This window comes from Lampris incognitus, chromosome 2 (assembly GCF_029633865.1).
Source record: "Lampris incognitus isolate fLamInc1 chromosome 2, fLamInc1.hap2, whole genome shotgun sequence".
In the NCBI taxonomy this organism is placed as follows: Eukaryota; Metazoa; Chordata; class Actinopteri; order Lampriformes; family Lampridae; genus Lampris; species Lampris incognitus.
The window spans coordinates 130,187,732-130,210,520 of record NC_079212.1 but is presented as its reverse complement, the minus strand read 5'-3'; the positions used below and the strand labels follow the sequence as shown (position 1 = coordinate 130,210,520).

Below are 22,789 nucleotides of genomic sequence, written 5' to 3'. Positions count from 1 at the left end.
GTTTGTTCTCATCTGGAGTGCTCTCCCCATCCTACTGACCCAACCTGGGCTCAATTATACAGCCTCAAGTACCCAGAGCAGGTTTGCTGGCTTTGGATATCAGACTGTGAGGTCTTTTTGGCATTCCCTTATATTTACACCTTGCCAAAAATCGCTCTCTAGCTTTATCTCCATTTCAAAAGCAGGGAGGGAGGCACTTCAGAGGGCAGCTGCCCAATAAGGCTCCCCTCTCAGCAGGTTGCTGAGGAGCCAGGAGAGCTTGGACCATGCCCAGACAGCCCTCTGAAATCAAGAGGAGAAACACTGGTGGAGGGATGGCGGGAGAAAGAGTAACAGTATAGAATACAAAAGGTAAGGGAAAGGAATAAAGAGAGAATTTCAGAGACATGGAAGGAATACACCCCCCCCTTCTTTGTCCAGATCCTCTTCGAGAATGAGCAACGACTGACAAGTGCCACCAAACATTAGGCTATGATAACCTAGCCTATACTTACACTCTTTAACACTTGATGTCATTTACTTACCAACTCAACGGATATAATTACCTTATTGTGCATACTGAAATTTGAACCAGATATTTCTAGATACCGTATTTAAAACTGCCCAGTCAAACTGAACTTGAATGTGCAGACCTTTCTCCATAGACACATGCAAAAAGAAGTTCATGAGACATGCAAACAGTACCTGTGATTTGTGTATGTCAGCCACTGCGTAGTTGCCCTGGGTGATCCATCTGGTGTCACTGGCCACCTGCAAACCTGTTCCTGATAGATTGATCTTAAAACGCCCCTGAAGTAAGAGAGACAGAGAGACAGAGAGAGAGGGAGAGAGAGAGAGAGAGAGAGAGAGAGAGAGAGAGAGAGAGAGAGAGAGAGAGAGAGAGAGAGAGAGAGAGAGAATTGACTAGCTGTACACACTTTAAATCGTACTCTTAGCAAACATAAATGCAAGCATAAATAATTATATGAACTAAACTATTTACTATATGAAAGTAGCCAACTAACTATACCATGCTAAACTAACTGCATACCTATATAAACTAATTTAATCTATATAAACTAAACTATAAACTAAGCTAGATACCTATATAAACTAGAACATGCTGAGAAAGGAAAATATGGCCGAGATTAGGCTTCAAGGTAAGTATTATGAGAAATTTGCTTTTTTCACATCTGGGTAAACAGCACTGTACATTATATCCTTTCCAAGTGTAATCAAGGTAATTATGAAGGGGGTCTCTGCCAGGGCCCGAGAAAATGTCCTAAAATGCCCTTGATGGGAGGCAGGCAAGTGGGGGGAATAGTTGGTGAAAAGATGTCTTTGAAGGATTGCTGTTTCTTTCTGTTTTACTGGCTTTCCCTTGCGGTTAGCTGCTGCCATCTGCCCATCGACACTTAGGAGACAGGTCATCTGGGCTGCAGATTAGCAGCCAGCTGGAACTGGGAGAGTGTGGGAATTATACAGTGGTGCTCGCTTAGTCGCACCAAACAAAAGATATGCGCACACATACACAGCTACAAAAACACACACACACACACACACACACACCTATACATGTACAAACGTGTGCGTGCACACAGCAACAATTGGTGTGTGGCACTACATGACACCAGGTGAGCAGCACTCATTCAACCACAATAGAGATATTAAACATATTTGACATTGGCAGCAATAAAAAAAAATGAGGAAGGCACAAAAGATCATGTGCATGAGTGTGGTGGCTGTGTATTCTCTTGTGTTTTTTTGTTGTTTGTGTCTGCTGGTGTTAGTGTGTATGAATATCGTGCACACAAGCCTGCTTCTTCCTCTCAAAAACAACAGGATCTGCAGACACTGGGTTATGGAGTGTATCTGAACAAAAAGGACTCTGGACTCCAGCCTGTTCTGGCTCAGTGCATTTCTGCCCTTTCACTGACAGTAAGTACACTTGACCATTCCTGACAGCTAAGAACGGATGAACGGTATTTGATTGCTATAACACTTCATATAGCTCTCGGGAGGGAAAGTGACCTCGGTTCTACGACACACAGTTAAGAACAGCAGACAATAATAGTGGTACAAAGAGGATTAAATTCAATACTGTAAACCTGGAATACTCATTCATCTTCCCATCATGTGACTACGGCTGTTGTAGTTCTCACCTGTGGACAGCGGGCAGCGCTGTAGCAGTCTCCAGCTGTGGCGAAGGGAACTCTGTGGCCCTCTCGGGTGAACGCAAACTGCCAATCAGTGGCTAAAGGTTGAAACGGAGCAACACCCAGGACAAACAGGACAACAACTTAAAGAGATATATACATATCGCAAGTCAGAACCAGCATTAAAACAACTTGCCTAACAACTGCACACTAATGGCTCACATCTGTTGTAATGGTGAAACTATAATTTTATCCAGTTGTGTTTTTAAGGTCACCTTAAGGGTGATATAAGTATAATTCCATCTATTTAGTGCAATTCCACCTACCTCCCCCCATAGCCTTTTAATTGTGTGTTGTTTAAATGACCCTTGAAGGCATCTTGAGCCCATTAGGCCTCGCCAACATGGACATAATTAAACGGTGATGGAGCCTCTTATTTAAGACTGGCTGAGGAAAGTTGGGAGGCTTTTAGCTTTTGATGTCATTTAGTGAGAGTGATGATATAGCGCCGCTGTATTTAACACTAGGATAGGGTGTCATTGAGTGTGTGTGGGAGTGCATTTACATGCACGTTTATGCAAATGTGTGTGTATCTGTATGCATGTGTGTACCGTTGTAATTATGTTTGCTTAATGCGCATTTGAATGGCGTCCATGTGTGTGGGCTACTCACTGATGATGTGCATCTTACTGACGTCTAAGCGCACTTTGGAAAAGGCCGAGAAGCCAGCGGCAGTGTAATCTCTGCGACACTCACAGTCTTCTCTTTTGGAGCCATTGGGTGGACACTGGGTGGGGTCAATCAATCTAAAAAAAGGAGAAAAGACAAGAAAAAATACACACACACATGCACGATTACCTCCCTTCATGACATTTACTTATTCATAGGGCAAACCCCAATTTCGCAAACCACCATTTTCATAAATCCCTTGGCTCTTGTCATGAAACAGGTCATTCAAACTGTTACCCTATTTCGCTGTTTACCTAAAGCCAAAGATCTCTGAAAAGTTCTCCCCTTCTCCGGTCCTCAAGGTGATGTACTCCTGTGGCCTTTCCGTCTGCATTCCTGCACAGTATACCTGAGGGGGTGATTACAAAATGAAGAGGAGGAGAGAGGCAAGAGCGCACAGGAGAGACGAGAATTCATTTCGTTAGATGTGCAAACGGGGGTGAGGAGCGGTCATAATGGCAATGGCATACCTCAGAAATCATGCAAACTGTTGTTCGAATCCTCAGTGAGCAACACACTCGGTGATGTGACCTGAGGTGGCCACTCCTTCGAAGCCATTTTGAAGACAGCCAGTCTAAAAAGCTTCCTCACTCTGTGCCTTGTGGCAATATGCTGCATCTGTTTGCAACATTCTACACTACGCCACAGCACCAGAAGTATGCCTAAACACAGGCCTGCAGGGATCAATTTTACTGCCGACGTAACACAGGCACACGCACACAAACACACATGTGCACAATTGCACACACTCCAGTAGGACGGTCTGACAGTATTTAAGGCGTCTGAGATGAGAGGAGACAGGGCGAGTAGACGACTTAATTTTCATTTGTCTCTGTCCATGTAAATCAAGCTCATTCCGGCTTAAGTAAAGGTGCTTTGTGTGTCCATGAAATCTATGGCGTAACAAGCTATAGTATTACCTTGAGCGCCTTTCCTTGAATACTGATAAAGTGTTCTCCATCTGGGAGTGGGCCGTTCATCCTCTGGATGTCTGCACAGCTAGCCGGCAAATGGCCTGGAAGACAAAACAAAAGTAGAGCTAAATAACGGTATCATGTGAAGGTTCGCAGACAGACAAAAAGACAGGCGTGCGCACACGCACATGCACGTGCGTGCGCACTCACACACGCACACGCGCACACACACACACTACACGCACAAATTTCAGGAGTTAAATCAAGTGTGGCAAATTGCTGCATCGAATCAGAGAAAATGAATAGCCCGTCTCTCTTTTGATGTGTTCCCATCCTGCTGCCGGGGAGTAAATACACTAGCAGACAGTCAACCTTCGACGCATGTCCTGGACCATAAATATTTCACTGAGGGCCAGATCTTAGAGAGGAACAGATCAACCCAGGCTATAACCATACTGGACCACTGAGATCTCTCTGCCAGGATACAGCTAGCCCCGGTTCCCTTGACCTGTGCTCAGGAGCCGCAGTTGGTCATGTGTACTCACAGTTGGGATTGCTGCAAGCTTTCATGGCTTCTGGCATGGTGTTGGAAGGGCACCTACTGCTCTCCTGGCCATCTGCTAGCACACACTGCACCGTCCTCTCCATCACTCCATCCCCACAACTCACCGAGCACTGGAGAGGAGGGAGCAAAAGATAAAGGTAAAATTCAAACATGGCAGAATGCCAGTGGGGGGGAAAAAGAAAAGAAAAATAATTGTTGATTCTGGTTGACGGAGTTTTTGCCAATACATTTTCTGGGATTTTTATGTACCGTCACAATTAATTCGTATTGGACCCAGGTTGATACAATCTTTTTTACTTAAGGCACAGGGGGGTCAGTTTGTCATATCACTATTAGTCAATTCAGAGAATATGACATGAAAAACAGAATATACTACCTTCAGAAACTATATCTTGGATGACGGCAGAAACATTAGCTCTGGAAATAATTTTGTTTTTAATTCCTGATGTCCTATCCTTGGCTTAGATTTGATCACAAGCGCAGAATTTTAACCTTTCATAAATGAAGTCCAAGTCCCCCCCCCCCCCCCCCCCCCAGAACCTGATGATACAGCCATGCATGTACTTCTGACAGAATACTGCTAAATGACTTGGAACTGGGTGGAGATTATTGAAAGCCCTGCTTACTGGTGCCCAGATTCCAACCCTCCACTCCTGTGGAGACATGCATGGGTCCAGATTACACAGCATGTAGCTTTCAGGGGGAGTCCCAGGGCAGTTTGACAAAGACTGATGGCCGTACTCATAGTTTTCATTCCCTGCATGGACCTCACTGCAGGAAACCAGGCGCCGGCGGTAGCCCTGACCACAGCTGGCTGAGCACTGAAGGGGAGAGAGTCACTATCATGAAACAACAACGGCGTACCACACCTGAAAGCAGCACTGCTCATTTCCTCACCACCGAGATAGGGGATTGTAATGCATTTTTACGTAACTTGTTCTTTCTAAATAACGGGAAAGCATAGACGGTAAAGCATCACCCATCGAAATCACGTTAACTATTGGCCGCTAATGGCAGTTGACTAAACAGAACACATCCTGTTTACATTAGCTTAACCAAGACTGTTTTCTCTCACCTCAGTCCACTCGCCTGTGATCCAGATAAACTCACAGGTGTGGGTGTTGCAGCTCTTTGACTCAGGAGGTCTGATCAGGTTTAAACAGTACATCTCATGGACTTCATCCTTGTTGTGGTCCACACAGTGTATGACTCGTCGCTGGTGGCCTGTACCACATGATTTACTGCACTAAAGCAGAGGACAGAAGACAAGACACTGACTGGCTGTGCCCTAAAAATAAAATCTAGTTCTTCAGGAGTTTACAGTTACCTTTTTCAAACGGCATTTGTTATAGCTGCATTTTTTTTCTTTTTGTGGCAAAATTGGATTTAAATATTTAAGCAAACTCGTTCCAGATACAAGTAAAAGAGTGGATGTTCTTCATGTTGTTCCAAGTGAATATCAACGGGGACCTGAAGGCAGTGTTTCCCTGCTGTGAACCTCTCCGTTACTGGCATTCTGTAAACCACCACTGCATGAGAACAGGTCGGAAAGATGTCAAAGCAGTGGATAAGAAATGCGGAGAAGGCAGTGTGAGTTGTTATGAGAACCTGAATTCACAATGTAGCCAAATAGTAACAAGAGGTTACGCAACTTTTAACTTTCTCCTTTATCAAATTTAAACAGACTGTTTCTCTACAGCAGCATTATGTCTGCTGAAAATGTCAGAAATGAAACATTTGTATCGTCGTCAAAAAAAAGAGAAAATTAAAATATATATATATATATATTTTTTTTTAAAACAGAGTGCCAAGATTTGATTCTTACTGCTTTAAACTCCTTTTGTATGACAGTATATGAATTCTTGACTGAAAGTTTGGAGACAAAGCACTTTGTTACGACATACAATACAGGCTCATGCACTAACTCGAGTGTTATGACATGCGGGTCTGCTGTAGCGGTGATCCAAGCACAGAACATTTTATGAAGAGCTTAGTGAGGCTTCAAATTGCGTCAGAAACACTATGGGCTATTACGAAGTGGTCCACGCCAGCTGGTCTTCATCACATGCTGGAGACTGTCAAACAACTGAAATACCTGGAATTGTTATTGTGAGCACAACACTCCTGCGCTGCAGCAGAGGAATATAACCAACCCCTGCAGATATTTGAGTTTCATAATGTCCACGAATGTAGTCTACTGCCATAAGATTTACGTGGTAAAATACAATAATGATAGTTGATGAAACGTGTGATCTCAGAGAAGCACAGCCAAACTCTGCTTAACTACAGAGAGTTTCTGACAAACAAGGTAGCGTGATTTGGGGATGTCTTTGGCTTGGTAGAGCACATGCAGGGTTTTAGCCAGTCTACTAAAAAGGAGAAGGTTGTTTTCCCAAAAAGTGGGCCTACCTTCTGCAAGCCAGCCTTTGAACTACAATGGCTGGGAACACACTATACTTTATAGTACACAAAAACATGTAATTAAGAGGAAGGATTGCCAAATAATAGATATTTCAGGCTGATAAACATCAAACGGTAGTGACTATGAGGTTTGTTTGTTTTTTGTTTTTTTACAAAAGTAACTGCTGCTTGATATTATTGATTAAACTTTTAATTTTTTGGTGTAGGTCGAAAGACCATGGGTACGTCAAGTGTTGGCTTAATTTATTTTTTCACAATGCAGATGATAAAAAAAGCATAAATATTTTGGCTATTGCCTTATTTGTATTGCCGAAGAAGGCAATGATTAGCACAGTGACGTGTGCTTCATTGTATCAACTCAGCACACCGAAGAAGGAAATAGCTGATACATTTGCGCTTCAAAAACTGTAAAAACTGGGGATCAGTCCAAAAGAGTTTGACAGTGGACTCACGGACACCTCCAAGGTCCTCCACTTCCTGTTCAAGTTTAGCTATGGGTTTGGTGTGGCTAAGGTCAGGGTAATGATCTGGGAGAACAGTTGTCCCTCTGAAAATGCCATCTAATGATGAGGTGGAGATGATGCTCTCCACACATTCAGTACAGGGCTTTCACACTTGACTACTTTGTTCTGGATGGACTGCATCCACATGGATCCACATCCATGCTGATCGTTCTTCTGAGCTTTCCCACCATAAGCCTATCGCTCGAATTCCAGGATTCTGGTGAGTGACTTGTTACTTTGTATTCACCTGAACTGGTACAATGTAGAAACAACTAGGAAGAGTGCCCGCACTTGCCAACCGTTATTTATCAGATCAATTTTATAAACGTGGCTGCATCACACTACCAATACCAAGCCCTTTTCCAAAAGGCAAGGTCGAGAAGATCACTTTTCTCAGTCAAAAATGTTCCATTAGTCATTAAAGCCCATGTAGATAGAGCACTATGGGTGAGGTAGCGATCAGGGGAGGATTTTCCTAAGGTGCAGGGGTCGCTGTTGCACTTGGGCCCACAGATTCTAGGGGCCGGGGAAAATTAAAGTTCAGCTTTGAGCATGGGCCCCATGCACCTACTTCACAAGGCACCATTACAAGCTGTACATGTTCTCACCTAATGTGTGGGTAGTCTGGGACCTATAAATTGCAGACAGCATTTATCCGTGATGGTTTCTCCGATGATTTCTTCGCACCAACAGTCACCACTTAGCCTAAGTCATCATCAAAGACCCATCGACTGAGAATAAAATAAAGACTGCTGGGAAAGTGATATAACCAAATAGCATTATTTTATTGCTCACTGATTCTCACATAAGTCTATGAGTATTTACTCTATCCAGCTACATTGGCTACAAAAGTTAGCTAGCATGTGAAAAAATACTGTATCTTCGGTAAGGAGCAGAATGTCTTCCAGATATAAGCCAAAAAGTGGTGTACAGAAAAGAAAAGAAAAACGTGTGGATGAGAGTGAGAGATAAGCTTCCAACATTGGATTTGTCCCTGAGGAGAAGCTGCTGCCAGCTCTGTCGCATACACCACTGCTAGTCCTGGGATCAGGTCAGATTTTCAGCCAGTCAGTCAAATAAGGGAGTAATTCAATTTGCATTAATATTTTATCAGTTTGATATTGATCATGGGCCCCTGATTAATTCTGCCCCTGATTAATAATTTAGACACAGGCTTGTAAACCCACTTTCTCAAGCTATACAGCAAAAAGTACTTATGCACATGTGCATGCGCACACTCAGAATTTTGACAGGTTTGCTACGTGGTTATGTTTTGTACACAGGGTGTTGCAAAGAAACGGGCTTATTACAAGGGAGAGAGGGTGGATCTCCAGCTTCTGACCAATCAGTGTCTTTGGAATCGCTGCATACAACATAGTTAGCTAGTCAACACTGTCGGTCAACCCGTATCGCGCTCAGTCAACTCATCCAAACCTGAAAGGTGGACTCTGCCAGACCTTTGCGACTGCCAGTAAGTCAACAAAATACATAAACTGAGGTATTTGTGTGCCTGGTGTAACTAACTTTTTTGGAAAGGAGAAAAAAAACCAAAATGTTTGTTGCGGAGAGATGCAGACACCTCCGCTATGGTACGATGGGCCTTTTTTTTTTTACATTTTTACCCAGAAATTAGACACTTAAGCTATCGTACTTTAGGCCATTTTCCCGCCCTCTTACCCTTGAGGCTAGCCTGTTTCTTTTGTGACACCCTGCATACAAAACATTACCATGTATTATTCATCCATCCATTATCCAAACTGCTAATCCTGCTCTCAGGGTCGCGGGGATGCTGGAGCCTATCCCAGCAGTCAATGGGCGGCAGGCGGGGAGATACTCTGGACAGGCCGCCAAGCCATCACACAGGGCCGACATGCATACACACACACACACACACACACACACACACACACACACACACACACACACACACACATATTCATACCTAGGGGCAATTTAGTATGGCCGATTCACCTGACCTACATGTCTTTGGACTGTGGGAGGAAACTGGAGCACCCGGAGGAAACCCACACAGACACAGGAAGAACATGCAAACTCCACACAGAGGACAACCTGGGATGACCCCCAAGGTTGAACTACCCCGGGGCTCGAACCCAGAACCTTCTTGCTGTGAGGCGACCGCGCTAACCGCTGCGCCACCGTGCTGCCCCTACCACGTATTAAACCTGTCAAAATCCGTGTGCGTGTGTGCACACATGCACATAAGTATTTTTGCCACATAGCTTGTGAAAGTGAGTTTGCAAACCTGACTCTAAACGCACAGACTTGTAAAATGGAGTTTGCAAGCAGAAAACAAAATGTACAGGTCTACAAAACTAAGCTTACAGATCCAGAACTTCAATGCTCAAGTCTGCAAAACAATGGTACAGATACAAACATAAATGCACAAGTTTATAAAACTACAGTTACAAAACCCTGTTTTTAAGTACAATTTTTGAATGATGTAATATTTAATATAATAGTCTATATTATATAGTTGTATACTTAAAAAAATATTTTTAAAATTTAGGAATTGTTGGTATGGAAGCCCTGAGAGGCAAGTGAGAAAAAAAATTCTGATCTAAATTGTTTTCTTCTCCTGTTTTTAGGACTTAAGAACAAGTGAAAAAAATATTTTGCCAGGATAATCTTTCTAGGTTCCTTGTTATTATTATTATTATTTTCATCTGTGAATCGGGTGGAAAAAAAAAGTTTTGCCGGGATAATTTTTCCAAGTTACTTTTTTGTTTCCTCTTTGAAAACAGGTGAAAAAATTGTTTTTGGCAGGGGAAAAAATGTTTTTTGTCTGGAATTGACTTGACTTGGATAGATTTTCTTGTTGTAATACTCATTTGGGCCATAAGACATTACATTACATTACATTACAGTCATTTAGCCAACACTTTTATCCAAACCGACTTACAATAAGTGCATTTAAGTAGGAAATCAGGAGAACTACTAGTCATCAGAGGTCATAAGTGCATCTAAACAAGCATCTAAGAGCAAAACCAGTGCTAAAGTAAAAGCGCAAGAGAGAGATTTTTAAAAAAAATGAGTGAATACAATAAGTGCTAAGAGCAAGTAACAGGGTAGTAGTTCTTGAAGAGGTGAGTTTTCAAACTGCGCTGAAAGATGGGCAGCGAATCTGCTGTCCTGACATCAGTGGAGAGTTGATTCACCCACTGTGGGGCCAGGAAAGAAAAGAGCTGTGACCGCGTCGATTGGCAGCAGGGGCCTCTGAGTGATGGAGCAACCAGGTGTCCCGAGGCAGCAGAGCGAAGTGGTTGAATGGGGGTGTAGGGCTTGACCATGGCCTGGAGATAGGAAGGAGTTGTTCCTTTCAATGCCCTGTAGGCTAGCACCAGAGTCTTAAACTGGATGCGAGCAGCTACTGGGAGCCAGTGTAGGGACATGAGAAGGGGAGTTGTGTGGGAAAACTTAGGGCGGTTGAACACCAGACGAGCTGCAGCTTTCTGAACAAGCTCCAGAGGTCTGATGGCCGATGCCAGGGTGCCAGCAAGGAGGGAGTTTCTGTAATCCAGCTGGGAAATGACCAGAGCCTGGATGAGCACCTGCGCTGTCTCGTCGGTGAGGAATGGGCGAATCTTCCTGATGTTATAGAGGAGAAATATGCAGGAGCGAGCAACTGATGCAACGTTTGCAGCAAACGACAGTTGGTCATCCAGGATCACACCCAGATTCCTCACAGTCCAAGTTGGCATCACCACGGTGTTGTCAGTGGTGATGGCCAGGTCTCGGTGCGGGCAACCTTTCCCGGGGAGGAACATCAGCTCTGTCTTGTCCGGATTGAGCTTCAGGTGGTGTGTCGCCATCCACTCCAAGATGTCAGTCAAGCACGCAGCAATGCGTGTCTCTACTTGTGTGTCAGAGGGAGGAAAGGACAAGAACAGCTGGGTGTCATCGGCATAACAATGGTAAGAGAAGTCATGCAAGCGAATAACAGAACCCAGGGATGTCGTGTACAGGGAGAAAAGGAGAGGACCCAGAATCGAACCTTGTGGAATGCCTGTAGCCAGTCTGCGAGGCTCCGACACAGATCCCCTCCATGTCACCTGGTAGGAGCAATCCGTCAGGTAGGATGCAAACATTGAGAGTGCAGAGCCTGTGACACTCAGACCTTCGAGGGTCGAGAGGAGGAGCTGGTGGTTCACTGTGTCAAACACAGCTGACAGGTCCAGAAGTATCAGGACAGAGGTGAGAGAGTTTGCTCTCGCAGAGTGTAGCGATTCTGTCACTGCAAGGAGGGCCGTCTCTGTCGAGTGACCCACCTTGAACCCAGACTGGTTGGGGTCCAGGAGGTTGTTCTGGTAGAGGTACAAAGAAAGTTGGTTAAAGACAGCATGTTCGAAAGTTTTGGATATAAAGGGTAGAAGGGAAACCGGTCTGTAGTTTTTGACATCAGAGGGGTTAAGTGATGGTTTCATGAGAAGGGGGTGACTCTAGCAGTCTTTAAGGCAGATAGAAAGCATCCTGCCTGGAGGGAGGTGTTGATGAGGTGGGTTAGAAAGGGAAGGAGTTCAGGTGCTACAGACTGAAGAAGAGGGGAAGGGACCGGGTCAAGAGAGCATGTGGTGGGGCGACTGTATATGATGAGGTTGAGAACCTCGTCGGGGGGAGGGGAGCAAGGTGGGATAGGGTGGGATGTGGAAAGGTGAGGGAGGGTGCAGAGGGTGGGCTAGTTCAAGGAGCACTAACCGGGTGGTGAGAAAAGGAGGATCTGATGTCGTTTACCTTCTTGTCAAAGAAGTTAGCGAAGTCATCAGGGAGAAGGAAGGAAGTAGGAGGAGGAGGTGGGGGTTGAAGAAGTGTAGAGAAGGTTTCAAAGAGTTTCTCGGGATTAGAGGCAGAGGATAGGATTTTAGAGTGATAGAAGGCAGCATTAGCAGGAGAAAGGGAGGAGGAGAAAGTGGAAAGAAGTGGCTTAAATGCGCCACTAAGCCATGTTCTACATAGCCCAATGAGCGACAATCAGGATTTCTAGTTGATTTCTAGTTGAAAACTGGGTGATATTCGGTCTGAACATCTAAGCCCTCTTTTCATCCTTTTTTCAACCAGCTCAAAGGCAGTTACAGCATCAATATGTCACAAAACACAAATTTGTTGGTTATTATGATATTTGTTGATTACTATGAAGGTATTTCTCCAAAGTTATATGCACTGGTAAATGTAATATGGTCTATACGATGACGTAACCCCCCCCCCCTTTTTTCTACCCAGTTGTACTCGGCCAATTACCCTATTTTCTGAGCCACCCCGGTCGCTGGCACTCGCTGCTGCACTCCCTCTGCCGATCCGGGGAGGGCTGCAGACTACCACATGCTTCCTCCAATATACGTGGAGTCACCAGCTGCTTCTTTTCACCTGACAGTGAGGAGTTTCGCCAGGGGGACCTAGCGCGTGGGAGGATCACACCATTCTCCCCAGTCCCCCCGCCCCCGAAAAGGTGCACCCCGACCAACCAGAAGAGGTGCTAGTGCAGTAACCAGGACACATACCCACATCTGGCTTCCCACCCACAGACAAGGCCAACTGCGTCTGTAGGGACATCTGACAAAGCTGGAGGTAATATGGGGATTCGAACCGGCGATCCCCTGTTGGTAGGCAACAGAATAGACTGCTACTCTATCTGGAGGCCCTCACAATGATGTAATTTTAACGCATTTAATGTTTCATATAAGATGTCATAAATGTGGAACTATAAAAGCTGTGTGCTGCCTACAAGAAACTTCCAGGATATTGTAATCGGAGCAGTTCTGTTAATTTATGGGTGCCACCCACTCAGAGTGCCTACTCTTCATCAGGGTCACCATTTATGGATGGCTTTCCCTGGTGGACACGGGCACTCAGGTGAGCATCCTCCCCATGTCTCACAGCAAGGTCAGAGTGGGGGAGAACGGCTCCATGCTCGAGGCCACTAACAGTAGTTTGATACAAATCTGCGGCAAGAGAGAAGTGACTGTGCTTCAAGGGATGCAGTTTCACTTGGGAATTTGTTTTGGCACAAGTGACACAGCTCCTTCTCACGGCCAATTTCCTATACGCCTTGGGCGTATAGGAAATTGAGAACCTTCACCTTCTCAGTGTGACTGACTTTGACTCTCTCCCATGTGCAGTCAGCAGCCGCTCAACGACAGCACTGTCCAGCACACTCGTAACCACCTACAAGCTCAACCGTTTGCTGTGGGGAGTTCCCTGACCTTACTCTGCCAACCTTTTCCATGCACAAGACCAAACATGGAGCGGAGCATCACATATCCACGACAAGCCCGCCAGTCTATGCTAGGACCTGCCGCCTCATTCGTGCAAAGCTGGCCATTGCTAGGGCTGAGTTTGACAACACGGAGCAACTTGGGATAGTTCACCGATCAAACAGCCCCTAGCCCTCACCCCTGCTCATGGTGCCAAACTCTGATGGCAAGTGCCGACCATGCAGCGATCGCTGCCTCAATGACATCACCACCCCCTGACTGGTACACAGGATTTCTTGGCCTGGCTGGCAGGGACAATCATCTTCCGTAAAGCAGACCTCATCCAGGGGTACCATTAAGTTCCAGTCCAACCAAAGGAAATCCCTAAAACGGCTGTGATAACACCTTTTGGACTTCTTGAATTTTTGAGGACACCTTTTGGCCTAAAGAACGTGGTGTAGACCTTCCAGCATCCCATGGACTCTGTGTTGAGAGACATTACATTCTTGTTTGTCTACTTGGATGACATACTCGTGGCCAGCACCTCCAAAGCAGAACACCTGTCCGACATCTGGACTCTGTTCGAACGCCGCAGCCAGTTCGGTCTCATTGTAAACACTGCTAATTGTCAGTTCAGGCTGCCGTCTATTGATTTCCTTGGTCATCGCATCACCAGAGATGAGGCAATACCTCTGCCACCGAAAGTGGCCGTGGTTACGGATTTCTCGCAGCTCCTTACAACTAGGGCTCTCCATGAGTTTTTGGGTATGGTGAACATCTACCATTGGTTCATTTCCCCTGCAGTGGACCTTATGCAAGGTCCTGTGCAAGAACCTCAGAGGCAAGGCCCCCAAGCACGAACTTGAATGGTCGAATGAAATGACCAAAGCATTCCCAGACACCAAGAGCACTTTGGCAAATGCCACCATGCTCACACACCCACTCCCCGATGCACCTATTGCCCTTATGGCAGATGCCTCAGACTATGCCATGGGCACTTTTCATTAGCAGCAGGTAGATGGCGTCTGGTAGCCATGTGCCTTCTTTAGTCAGTAGCTCCGCCCCAGTGAGTGGAAGTACAGCATATTTGACCACCACCTGCTGGGCTTCTACCCCACCATACGCCATTTTTGTTTCCTGTTGGAGACCTCCCCTTTCACAGCATTTGTGGACCACAAGCCACTAGCTTTCGCCATTCTAAGGTCTTAGAGCCGTGGTCTGCTCATCAGCACCAGCACCTGGCCTAGATATCAGAGTTCACCACAGACATTCAGCATGTACAATGTTGTGGCTGACTGCCTCTCCTGCGCAGTCATTGATGTAGTTCACCTGAGCATTGATTATGCTCATATGGCTGCTGATCAGGTGTCCGACCCCGAGGGTCAGGCTTAGAAGATGGCCATGATGAGCCTAGGATTGGAAGATGTGTGGTTTGATGATGCTGGTGTTTCTCTCCTATGTGACGTGTCCACTCAGCAGCCGTGTCCCATTGTACCTGCATGCTGGAGAAGGCTGGTTTTTGACTCGGTCCACAGCCTCTCACATCTGGGCATAAAGTACCCGAGTGGCAGTTCGATGATGTGAATGTGGCACTGGTGGGGTTATGTACCTGTTCACCATGGTGGACAGAACCACCAGATGTCCAGAGGCCATCCCTCTGGCAACAATGACAACTGCCGATGTAGCCTGGGCTTTTGTTGGGACCTGGGTTGCTCGGTTTGGTGTGCCACCCGACATTTTCCCCAACCATCGAGCTCAGTTCCCCTCAGATCTCTGAACCAAGATTGCCTGAAACCTGGGAATGAAGCATCCTTACACCAGGGCATTCCACTGCATGCATATGGTCTTTGTGAGTGTTTCCACCACTCGATGAAGGCAACCCTGAGAGCCAGCCTCAAGGACGGGGGAAGGTACAATCAACTTCCGTGATGCTATTGGGACTCAGAACTGCACCAAAAGAGGACCTGCAGTCATAATTTGCAGAGCTGGTGTATGGACACCCACTCCAGGTGCCTGGGGATTTCATTCCGGATGCCAAATCCCCCTGGTCCAGGTCAGCCCAGCATTCCATTCACCTGAACAACATGGGCATGTTTGCACACGTGCCTACTTCCCAGCATGGGCTACCCTGGCACGACACTCACCGAACCCCCTCAAACTGCCCCATGATGGCCCGTTCCAGGTTCTTGAGGGGGGCGATAACACTTTTGTGGTTGATGTGGGACATAAGCCTGAGATCGCCTCAAACCTGCTCACTTGGATCTGTACCATCACGTCAGACCAGCTATGCCCTCACGCTTAGGCTGTCTCCTAGCCTAAACCGCCGGCACTGCCTGAGGCCCAGGGGGTGGCTCAAACGCCACTTCCAGTGCCTGCCAGGGCGTTTAGGCCACGAGCCGGGAGAAGGCTCCTGTCAGACTGACAATGCTGGTTCTTGTGAATTCTGGGGGGACGTCTGTAGTGGACAGACACAGAGATGTCTAACATAATTCACAAGCCACCATTATTGTGTTCTATTATGTTCATTCTCTTTAATAGAGTAGAGGTGATGTCGCTAGTTGGTGACATATTCTGTAATGCGACGCCTGTGATGTTGACTTGGCAGAGGCAAGTAAAGTAGCTTCAGCTAAGTTTGTTAGCATGACAAAAGTGCAGTTGATGATTGTTCGCACAAACACTACAATACTGATGTTGTTTAATTATTATTTTCGATGCAAGGATGCATTAAAACGTTTGATCGTGGCTAACATCCCTCACCACCAGGTGAACTGCCATAATGACCTCCAGCTGCGTTTTGCCCCGGCGGGAACTGCTGAGCACGTCTTCCGACTAATTAAGACTCCTGAGCAAAAAAGATTCCATGCAGCTTGGTGACCTAGATTCAACATCAGTTGAACATTGAGGCTACATTCTTGCTTCAGATGCCTTTTGTGATAAACCACAACTCTACACTATGGAGAAAACAGGTTGTGTTTTTTTTTTAACTTGGTTGAGGGGGGGGGCTGGCAGGTAGGTCATTTATACATAATCAAGGCACAACTTTGCACAACTACCTACTTGCCATGCACAAGCTCCACAGCCTCACACAAACTATGTGTGAAAAGGCAAACTGGGCTTGCTTGAAAAATAACATCATCTGATTTCCATCATGGGCATGCTCTGCTCCCCTCTCCTCTCTCCTCTCCTCCCTTTTCTCCCCTTCTGCCATGCTTGGCCTCATGACAGCATGCCTCTGAGTGAAGTGCGCAATCTACTTCCATTCAGCTCACTCTTCGATGGAAACGATGGGGCTTAATCCCCTGACCATCGTATCAATCTGTTTAGATTGTCAAGTCACAAGATGCTTGAAATCCTTCTGGAGGAGTCAGAACTGCACTTACCGGCTGCCACTCCCCCTCTCTCCACCGGTACTGCGAGGGACAATCAGCGAGCCGGCAGATTTGGCTGGAGGCCGGCCGGGAAGGCTGACGGCAGTCATTTTCCTGTGGACTTCGTTGATCTCCAATCTGACAGAAAACCTCACGTCGCTGTATGCCACTGCCACATGATGCTGAGCACTGCAATGATAAGTAAATTTATTTTTTCCAACAAGATTTATCAAACTATTGTTGCCACGTATAAGTTAATCTTTTTCTATTCTAGTTTTTCCTTTTAAATTGTTTCATAAATCCTCTCAATATTTCGTATGCCTTTATGCCTCTACAATTAGTTTTTTTTTCTTTTTCTTGCCATGCAGTTATGCACAGTTGTCAATTCAGATGCATATCAAATTGAACATTTTGTCTCTTAAATATTTTTCATCTCTATAAAAGAACATGCTTTAGAGGCTTATTGCAAACACCAGTAGTTTGGACTCAATAAAGCATGGTTTATTAGCTTATTGCCTCTAAATCCAGATTTATCAAGCATAAATGGGTCACATGAACATATCTAGATATTAATACATTTTTGATGGCTTGGTAAGTACTGCCAAAATGCAATAGTTGGATTCGGGAAAGCTCAACACAGCCCTAACAGTGAAAAGTGGTGATGTGGAGCAGGATGCCGCACAGTGAAATGTTTTTTAAACTGATGTCTGTTCCACAGTGAAAGCCCTCAGAGGAGGTTTTTTTTCTCTCTTTGAGAGCATGATTTTGCTCTTGTCTCTACAAATAAGAGATTCCTACAAAAAACAGCAACAGCAGTAGTGGTGGGGGGGGGGGTAAGAGAGAGATGAGAGAAAGAGGTGATTCAACTCAAAAAGTCAAGCCTTTTCTATCAAATATTTTATGCCAGTTCAATAGCCAACAAGCCAGAGGGGCTGACAGAATTACCTGACGTACATGCAGTAAGTGCCAGCATTGTTTAAGTTCTTTTAAATGTCTTTAACTTTATATTAGATTAATAGTGACAACTTTTTTTTTTAAGATTTTTTTTTTTTGTGGATAGCATTAATTGAGCGAGACATGTGATGACATGCAGCAAAGGGCCCGGGACAGATTCGAACCCAGGCCGCTGCGGTAAGAACTCAGTATTATGGGGCATGCGCTCTACCAGGTGAGCCACCAGAGCAGCCCCAAGTAGCAATAACATTTACAGCTGCATAATAATGAGGAGATCTAATTTTACTTTTTCACATGTTCTGGACAAACAGAAAGACTGTTTATAGTGCTCATCCCGCTTGGTTTCTCAATGTAACACATCAGTGGTAATTTGGCTGTGCGTGTGTGTGTGTGTGTGTGTGCGTGCGTGTGTGTGTGTGTGTTGGTTGGGTTGTTTGGTTGTATTTGTGCGCCACAGGGCAGAGGAGCGACACGCACGTGCATGGGAATGAGACAGCAAGAGAAGCCACCATGCTCATAATTTTTCAGGTAACGGGTGAAGAAACCAATAAACTTAATCCAGATACACTTATCACTTATCTTGAGGTAAGACACTACCTGGATAAACGAATGGATGGGGACCACAGTGTGTGGTGTGTGTCTTTACTGAATAAATCCTTACTGATATTGGAAATGACCCACACACAACATGCCCATTTTCTATGATAACAATGTCAGCAAGCAAAATTAATGTTTACAATTCCTTACCAACGTGTACTCATTGCATTGTGTATTTGGCTGTTAGTTGAAACACTTGAACTTCTAGGTGTACTGCCACATGAGAAGCACAATAACGTTACAAAACTTGTCTGATTCCCATGAGTGGCCCATCGTAGTGTCCTGATCCACCACTGTCTGAGAGAAAAAAAACCCTCTTCTCAGAGGTATGGAGTGCAGAAACGCAGCTCTCTTTGGGGTTAGTTAGGAACCTGCAGCCGCCACAGCGAATTCAAGGAAAGCGAGCGAGAACGAATGGGAAAACCAGGGAAAATGAGTAAGATTGAATGGAAAAAATAGATATAAAAAGAGGGAGGTTAAAAAGAGAGCAAGAGAAAGGGCTGCAGGCTCTGTGTTGGCCCAGGTGCACACTGGGAGTATCTCTGCCACAGCGTGGTGAGTGGATGTCCTCTCTGGCAGGGCGCACAGAAGATAGCAACATGTGGTTCCCATCGGGGAGGCGAAAGGATAGGGTGGGAAAACAAACTGGGCTGAGGAAGAGAAAGCCTTGGGGAGAAGTGAGTCTTTAAAGACTAGCAAACCGACAAAGGGTGAGGGGAGCCCTTGAAAGGGGGGGTTGGAGGAAAGACAAATGGAGGGACAGTGGGGATTAAAGGAGTAGAAATAAGACAAAAATACAGCGTATAGGGAAGATTAGTTCTACATTGGCTGGACTTAATCTCACATCGACGCGGGGGACGTGCATCCCTCCCGCTGTCCCGGTTTCTGTACTGTAGTGCAGCAGCCCTAGTCTACCCTACCCTACCTCCATCCATGTGTCTCCAGTATCCTCAGGGCTGTGCTACAAGCAGGCACACCACATTGTGATGTGTAACAGCACAACCGCTTAGTTAGTGGCCAGGCATTGCCAAATGGAGACCACAGCAGACACTGAATCAAAGCCGCAGAAGTTCATACACCCAGGCACACACACACACACACACACAAACACACACACAGCAGGAGCAGCAAGCTGTCAAGTATTAAACTAGACAGAGGAAAAAAGGCGTACATGTCTGGCAGTGTGAGGACACTAGTCATAGTGGGGTGGTTGCCAGCATGGTAAAGGGGTCCTACCTCTCCCCAGTTGCCAGTCTTCCACTTGGGACATCGGCCCCCTCGGCAGCGCCTCTGCTTGCTGGGCTTAGGGGACAGGTGCTGGCAGTTCTCGTCCAGGACAGGACGGCCCGACCGGGTCACACAGCTCACTTTGCGGTACTTGAACCCTTTGCCACAGGAGGCCGAGCACTGCAAGAGGTCAAAGGTAAGGAGGGGTTATAAACACGAAAGACCAATTAGGTAATCATTTTGGCCGACACCAGTATTATGGCACAGGGTAGGAGGTTAAACATGAATAAATAAAAGGCGTATTTTATGATTGGAGTGGTATTTAATGTCTCAAGAGAATTTCCTCATGCTGAATTTTCTCATGTTGTATGAAACATGTCGTTGTGCATTAGAGGCACTAAGTTTGACCTGGCAGGATATCCCAAGCTCTTTTGGACCACAAGGTGCAAATGTGTCGCAAAGGCACAAGACAGGTGTGAGCAAATACATGGAAATGTCCAGGTAAAAGTAATGGCTCATTTGGAGCACTTCATAGCGCTAAAAATGTGAGGGGCTAAGACTCAGTTCCACGTGGGTAGCTGTAGTCCAATGAAAAAGTGTGCCATGCCAGTCCCGGCAGCACTTTGTTTCATCTCCGGGTTCACCGAGCTACCCAAAGCCTAACTCAGTGTGACAGGCAGACACCCCACACTAGTGCACATACACACACACACACACACACACACACACACACACACACACACAACACACACACACACACACACTCTTACACACCCATGTTGAACTGTGTGTTGGATTGTGCTCGGATAATCAAAGGGGGCGTTGCGTGTGGAGATCGATGGGAAGCGACAGGCTCAGAGTTGAACGAGTGCGTGGGCCAGCGTGGGGCACTGCTCTGACCAGCAAGGGACCCTGCCGAACAGGAACAAGCCATGACCTCTCACCTCATTCTGGAAGAGGTTGAGAGGGAAAGGAAGGAGGGACACCACAGCACTTCACGAGTGACATAACACTTTATTTCCAAATTAAGACTGGCTCAGCCTCGCACCCATGTATGAATTTCAATACGATTGACATTTGTGCTGTCAGTGATGCAAATGAGCTGTCCGTATAGTCACAGATTTTTTTTTTTTTGCTAAAAATATAACACTTTACTTAATGGTTAATGACACTGTAATTATGGAAACCGAGTCAATTATTTCTGCAAAATTCAGTGACAAGGTAAACCACGGTGACGACACCAGCTTTCCATTACTTTGGTTTGTGCCATCAAATAAAACAAAATGAACTTTATAACCACTGTGTGAATCCTTTTTGATTGCATAGGTTTGCCTTTATTGTGACAACCACGAGGCGATTTAAGGTAACCGCCTTGCATAAGTGCCTCTTAATATTGGCGTGATGAATGTGGGGAGTATAAAGACCTACGGAGAATGTTGATTAATGCCAACGGCACACCGCTAATGGCAAAATTACAGGTGTGCGCTGACATTTTTATAAAGTCTACTGTTTTGTTATTCCGCAACACAAACAACATGAGACATTTGTTTTTCATGAACTGCGGAAAGGTCATTGCATGCATTACTGTGGAATGAGGTGGCGGGTCATTTCAGGGGAAGCGGCGCTTTGCCGTCAAGGTTTTTAATCATTAAAAGTAGGTATTTACGGTCCAAGGCTGCTCCCAGACTTTCATGCTCAAATGACAGGTCATTTCTCAAATGTTTTATATACTCTTTAAGAGGGTTTTCCAGTCATTGAAACAGCATCAAAATGCCCTGTTATTACTGTGGGAAACATTACAAGTGGGTCACCGTAAACCATTATCCATTTTCTCAGTCCATGAGCTCATACTAGGTTCATTAACGTTGTACTAAGTTTTTTTTTTTTTAGAGTATTGCAAATAACTAGAAATATTACAATTAATAAAACCATCACCTGCAGCCACACTAAACATGAACGACTTGGTTAATCTTACTGACATTTTAGGAATTAATCACATCCAAGCTATTTTGGTGTTACACTGCTTTTACTGTCATTCACCAAACCAGCTAAGAAATTTTACATGTTTGTACAATTGATTTCTACAAGAAAGTTCAGAAAAAAAAATGTTGACGGTACAATTTTGGCTCGTGATTACAAAAACACAGTGCATGATTCAAATGATGCAACTTTTTGATATGGAATTTATTGAATCCAAAGAAACAAAGTTTCAGTCAGTACCACACAATGTGCCCTTGCACATAATACATTCCAATGCCGGCAGCGTGTACAGGAATCCATACAAGATAACAGAGTCTTTCCAGCTCTTCCGGTCCTCAATAGATAGATAACACGGCTTTTGCGGCTTTTTTTTTTTCCTGGGATCACTACAATTTCCCAGAAGTCTGTCTGTGCTGATGAGTTGAACCAGGGAGGGCCTCTCCTCTGATCAAACGGTGACCCATGACCCGCCAATGCACCCTTGCATTGTTTCGCTGGCGGCCCTTCATTCGAGTCACTGTCACTGCCCCCCCCCCAACAATCGGAACAATGTCATCAACCCACATTAGCCCGGAGGAGAGGGGCCGAGAGAGGGGCAAATCACGCTGGCGACTATATAGAAGTGTCACAAGGCCTTCCAAAGGGGAAAAAAAAGCCATGGTAGGCATTAGGAATGAATGAACACACTAAATGAAATGAGAGGTCCACTGAGGCATTGTCAGACAGAATAAAGATTTACCTTGATACAAAGAGCTTTGAGCTCCCGACGTAGACAGTAAAGCATAATTGCTCAAAAAGGCATAATTGCTCAAAGAGGTTAGCAGAGGCCTTGACCTCATAAAATAACAAAGATATTGCTCAGTGATTTGTGCATTTTCATTCAGCAGAGACATCCCTTTGAAAAGGCTAGCTGGGCGACCGCTTTATAAACTAGTTGCCAGGCTTCTCTTGTCAACAGTATTCTGGCGAAAGGACATGTCTCATCCATATAGGCTAAGCACTAAATAATATAGGCCACTTCCACATCCAGGTTCACACTATAATTACAATAAAAGTCCAACGAGTGGTCTAAGTTAAACCGTTAAGTCAAAGTATAAATAATGTTGCTAAACTTTAACAAGGCTGCAAGGTCGGAAGCAGTAATGCTAGCAGTAATGAACGTTTTCATGTATGTTTATGGTTCCATGCAG

At 45.4% G+C, this 22,789-nt stretch overlaps 1 protein-coding gene across 2 annotated transcripts in view; it reads right to left on the bottom strand.

The window, feature by feature from the left end:
- Positions 1–22,789, bottom strand: part of LOC130108301 (A disintegrin and metalloproteinase with thrombospondin motifs 9-like) — a 65,230-nt gene that overhangs the window by 4,587 nt on the left and 37,854 nt on the right. Inside the window, exons 29-38 of one of the 2 annotated variants that reach the window (XM_056275192.1) lie at positions 19,629–19,799; positions 16,854–17,030; positions 5,419–5,589; positions 4,970–5,164; positions 4,324–4,453; positions 3,785–3,879; positions 3,119–3,213; positions 2,808–2,941; positions 2,142–2,233; positions 685–789 (exon numbers count right to left, since the gene is read on the bottom strand). In XM_056275192.1, the coding sequence (XP_056131167.1) occupies positions 685–789; positions 2,142–2,233; positions 2,808–2,941; positions 3,119–3,213; positions 3,785–3,879; positions 4,324–4,453; positions 4,970–5,164; positions 5,419–5,589; positions 16,854–17,030; positions 19,629–19,799 (1,365 nt within the window). The remainder of the gene's footprint in view (positions 1–684; positions 790–2,141; positions 2,234–2,807; positions 2,942–3,118; positions 3,214–3,784; positions 3,880–4,323; positions 4,454–4,969; positions 5,165–5,418; positions 5,590–16,853; positions 17,031–19,628; positions 19,800–22,789) is intronic. The other variant, XM_056275193.1, reaches the window with a different exon arrangement.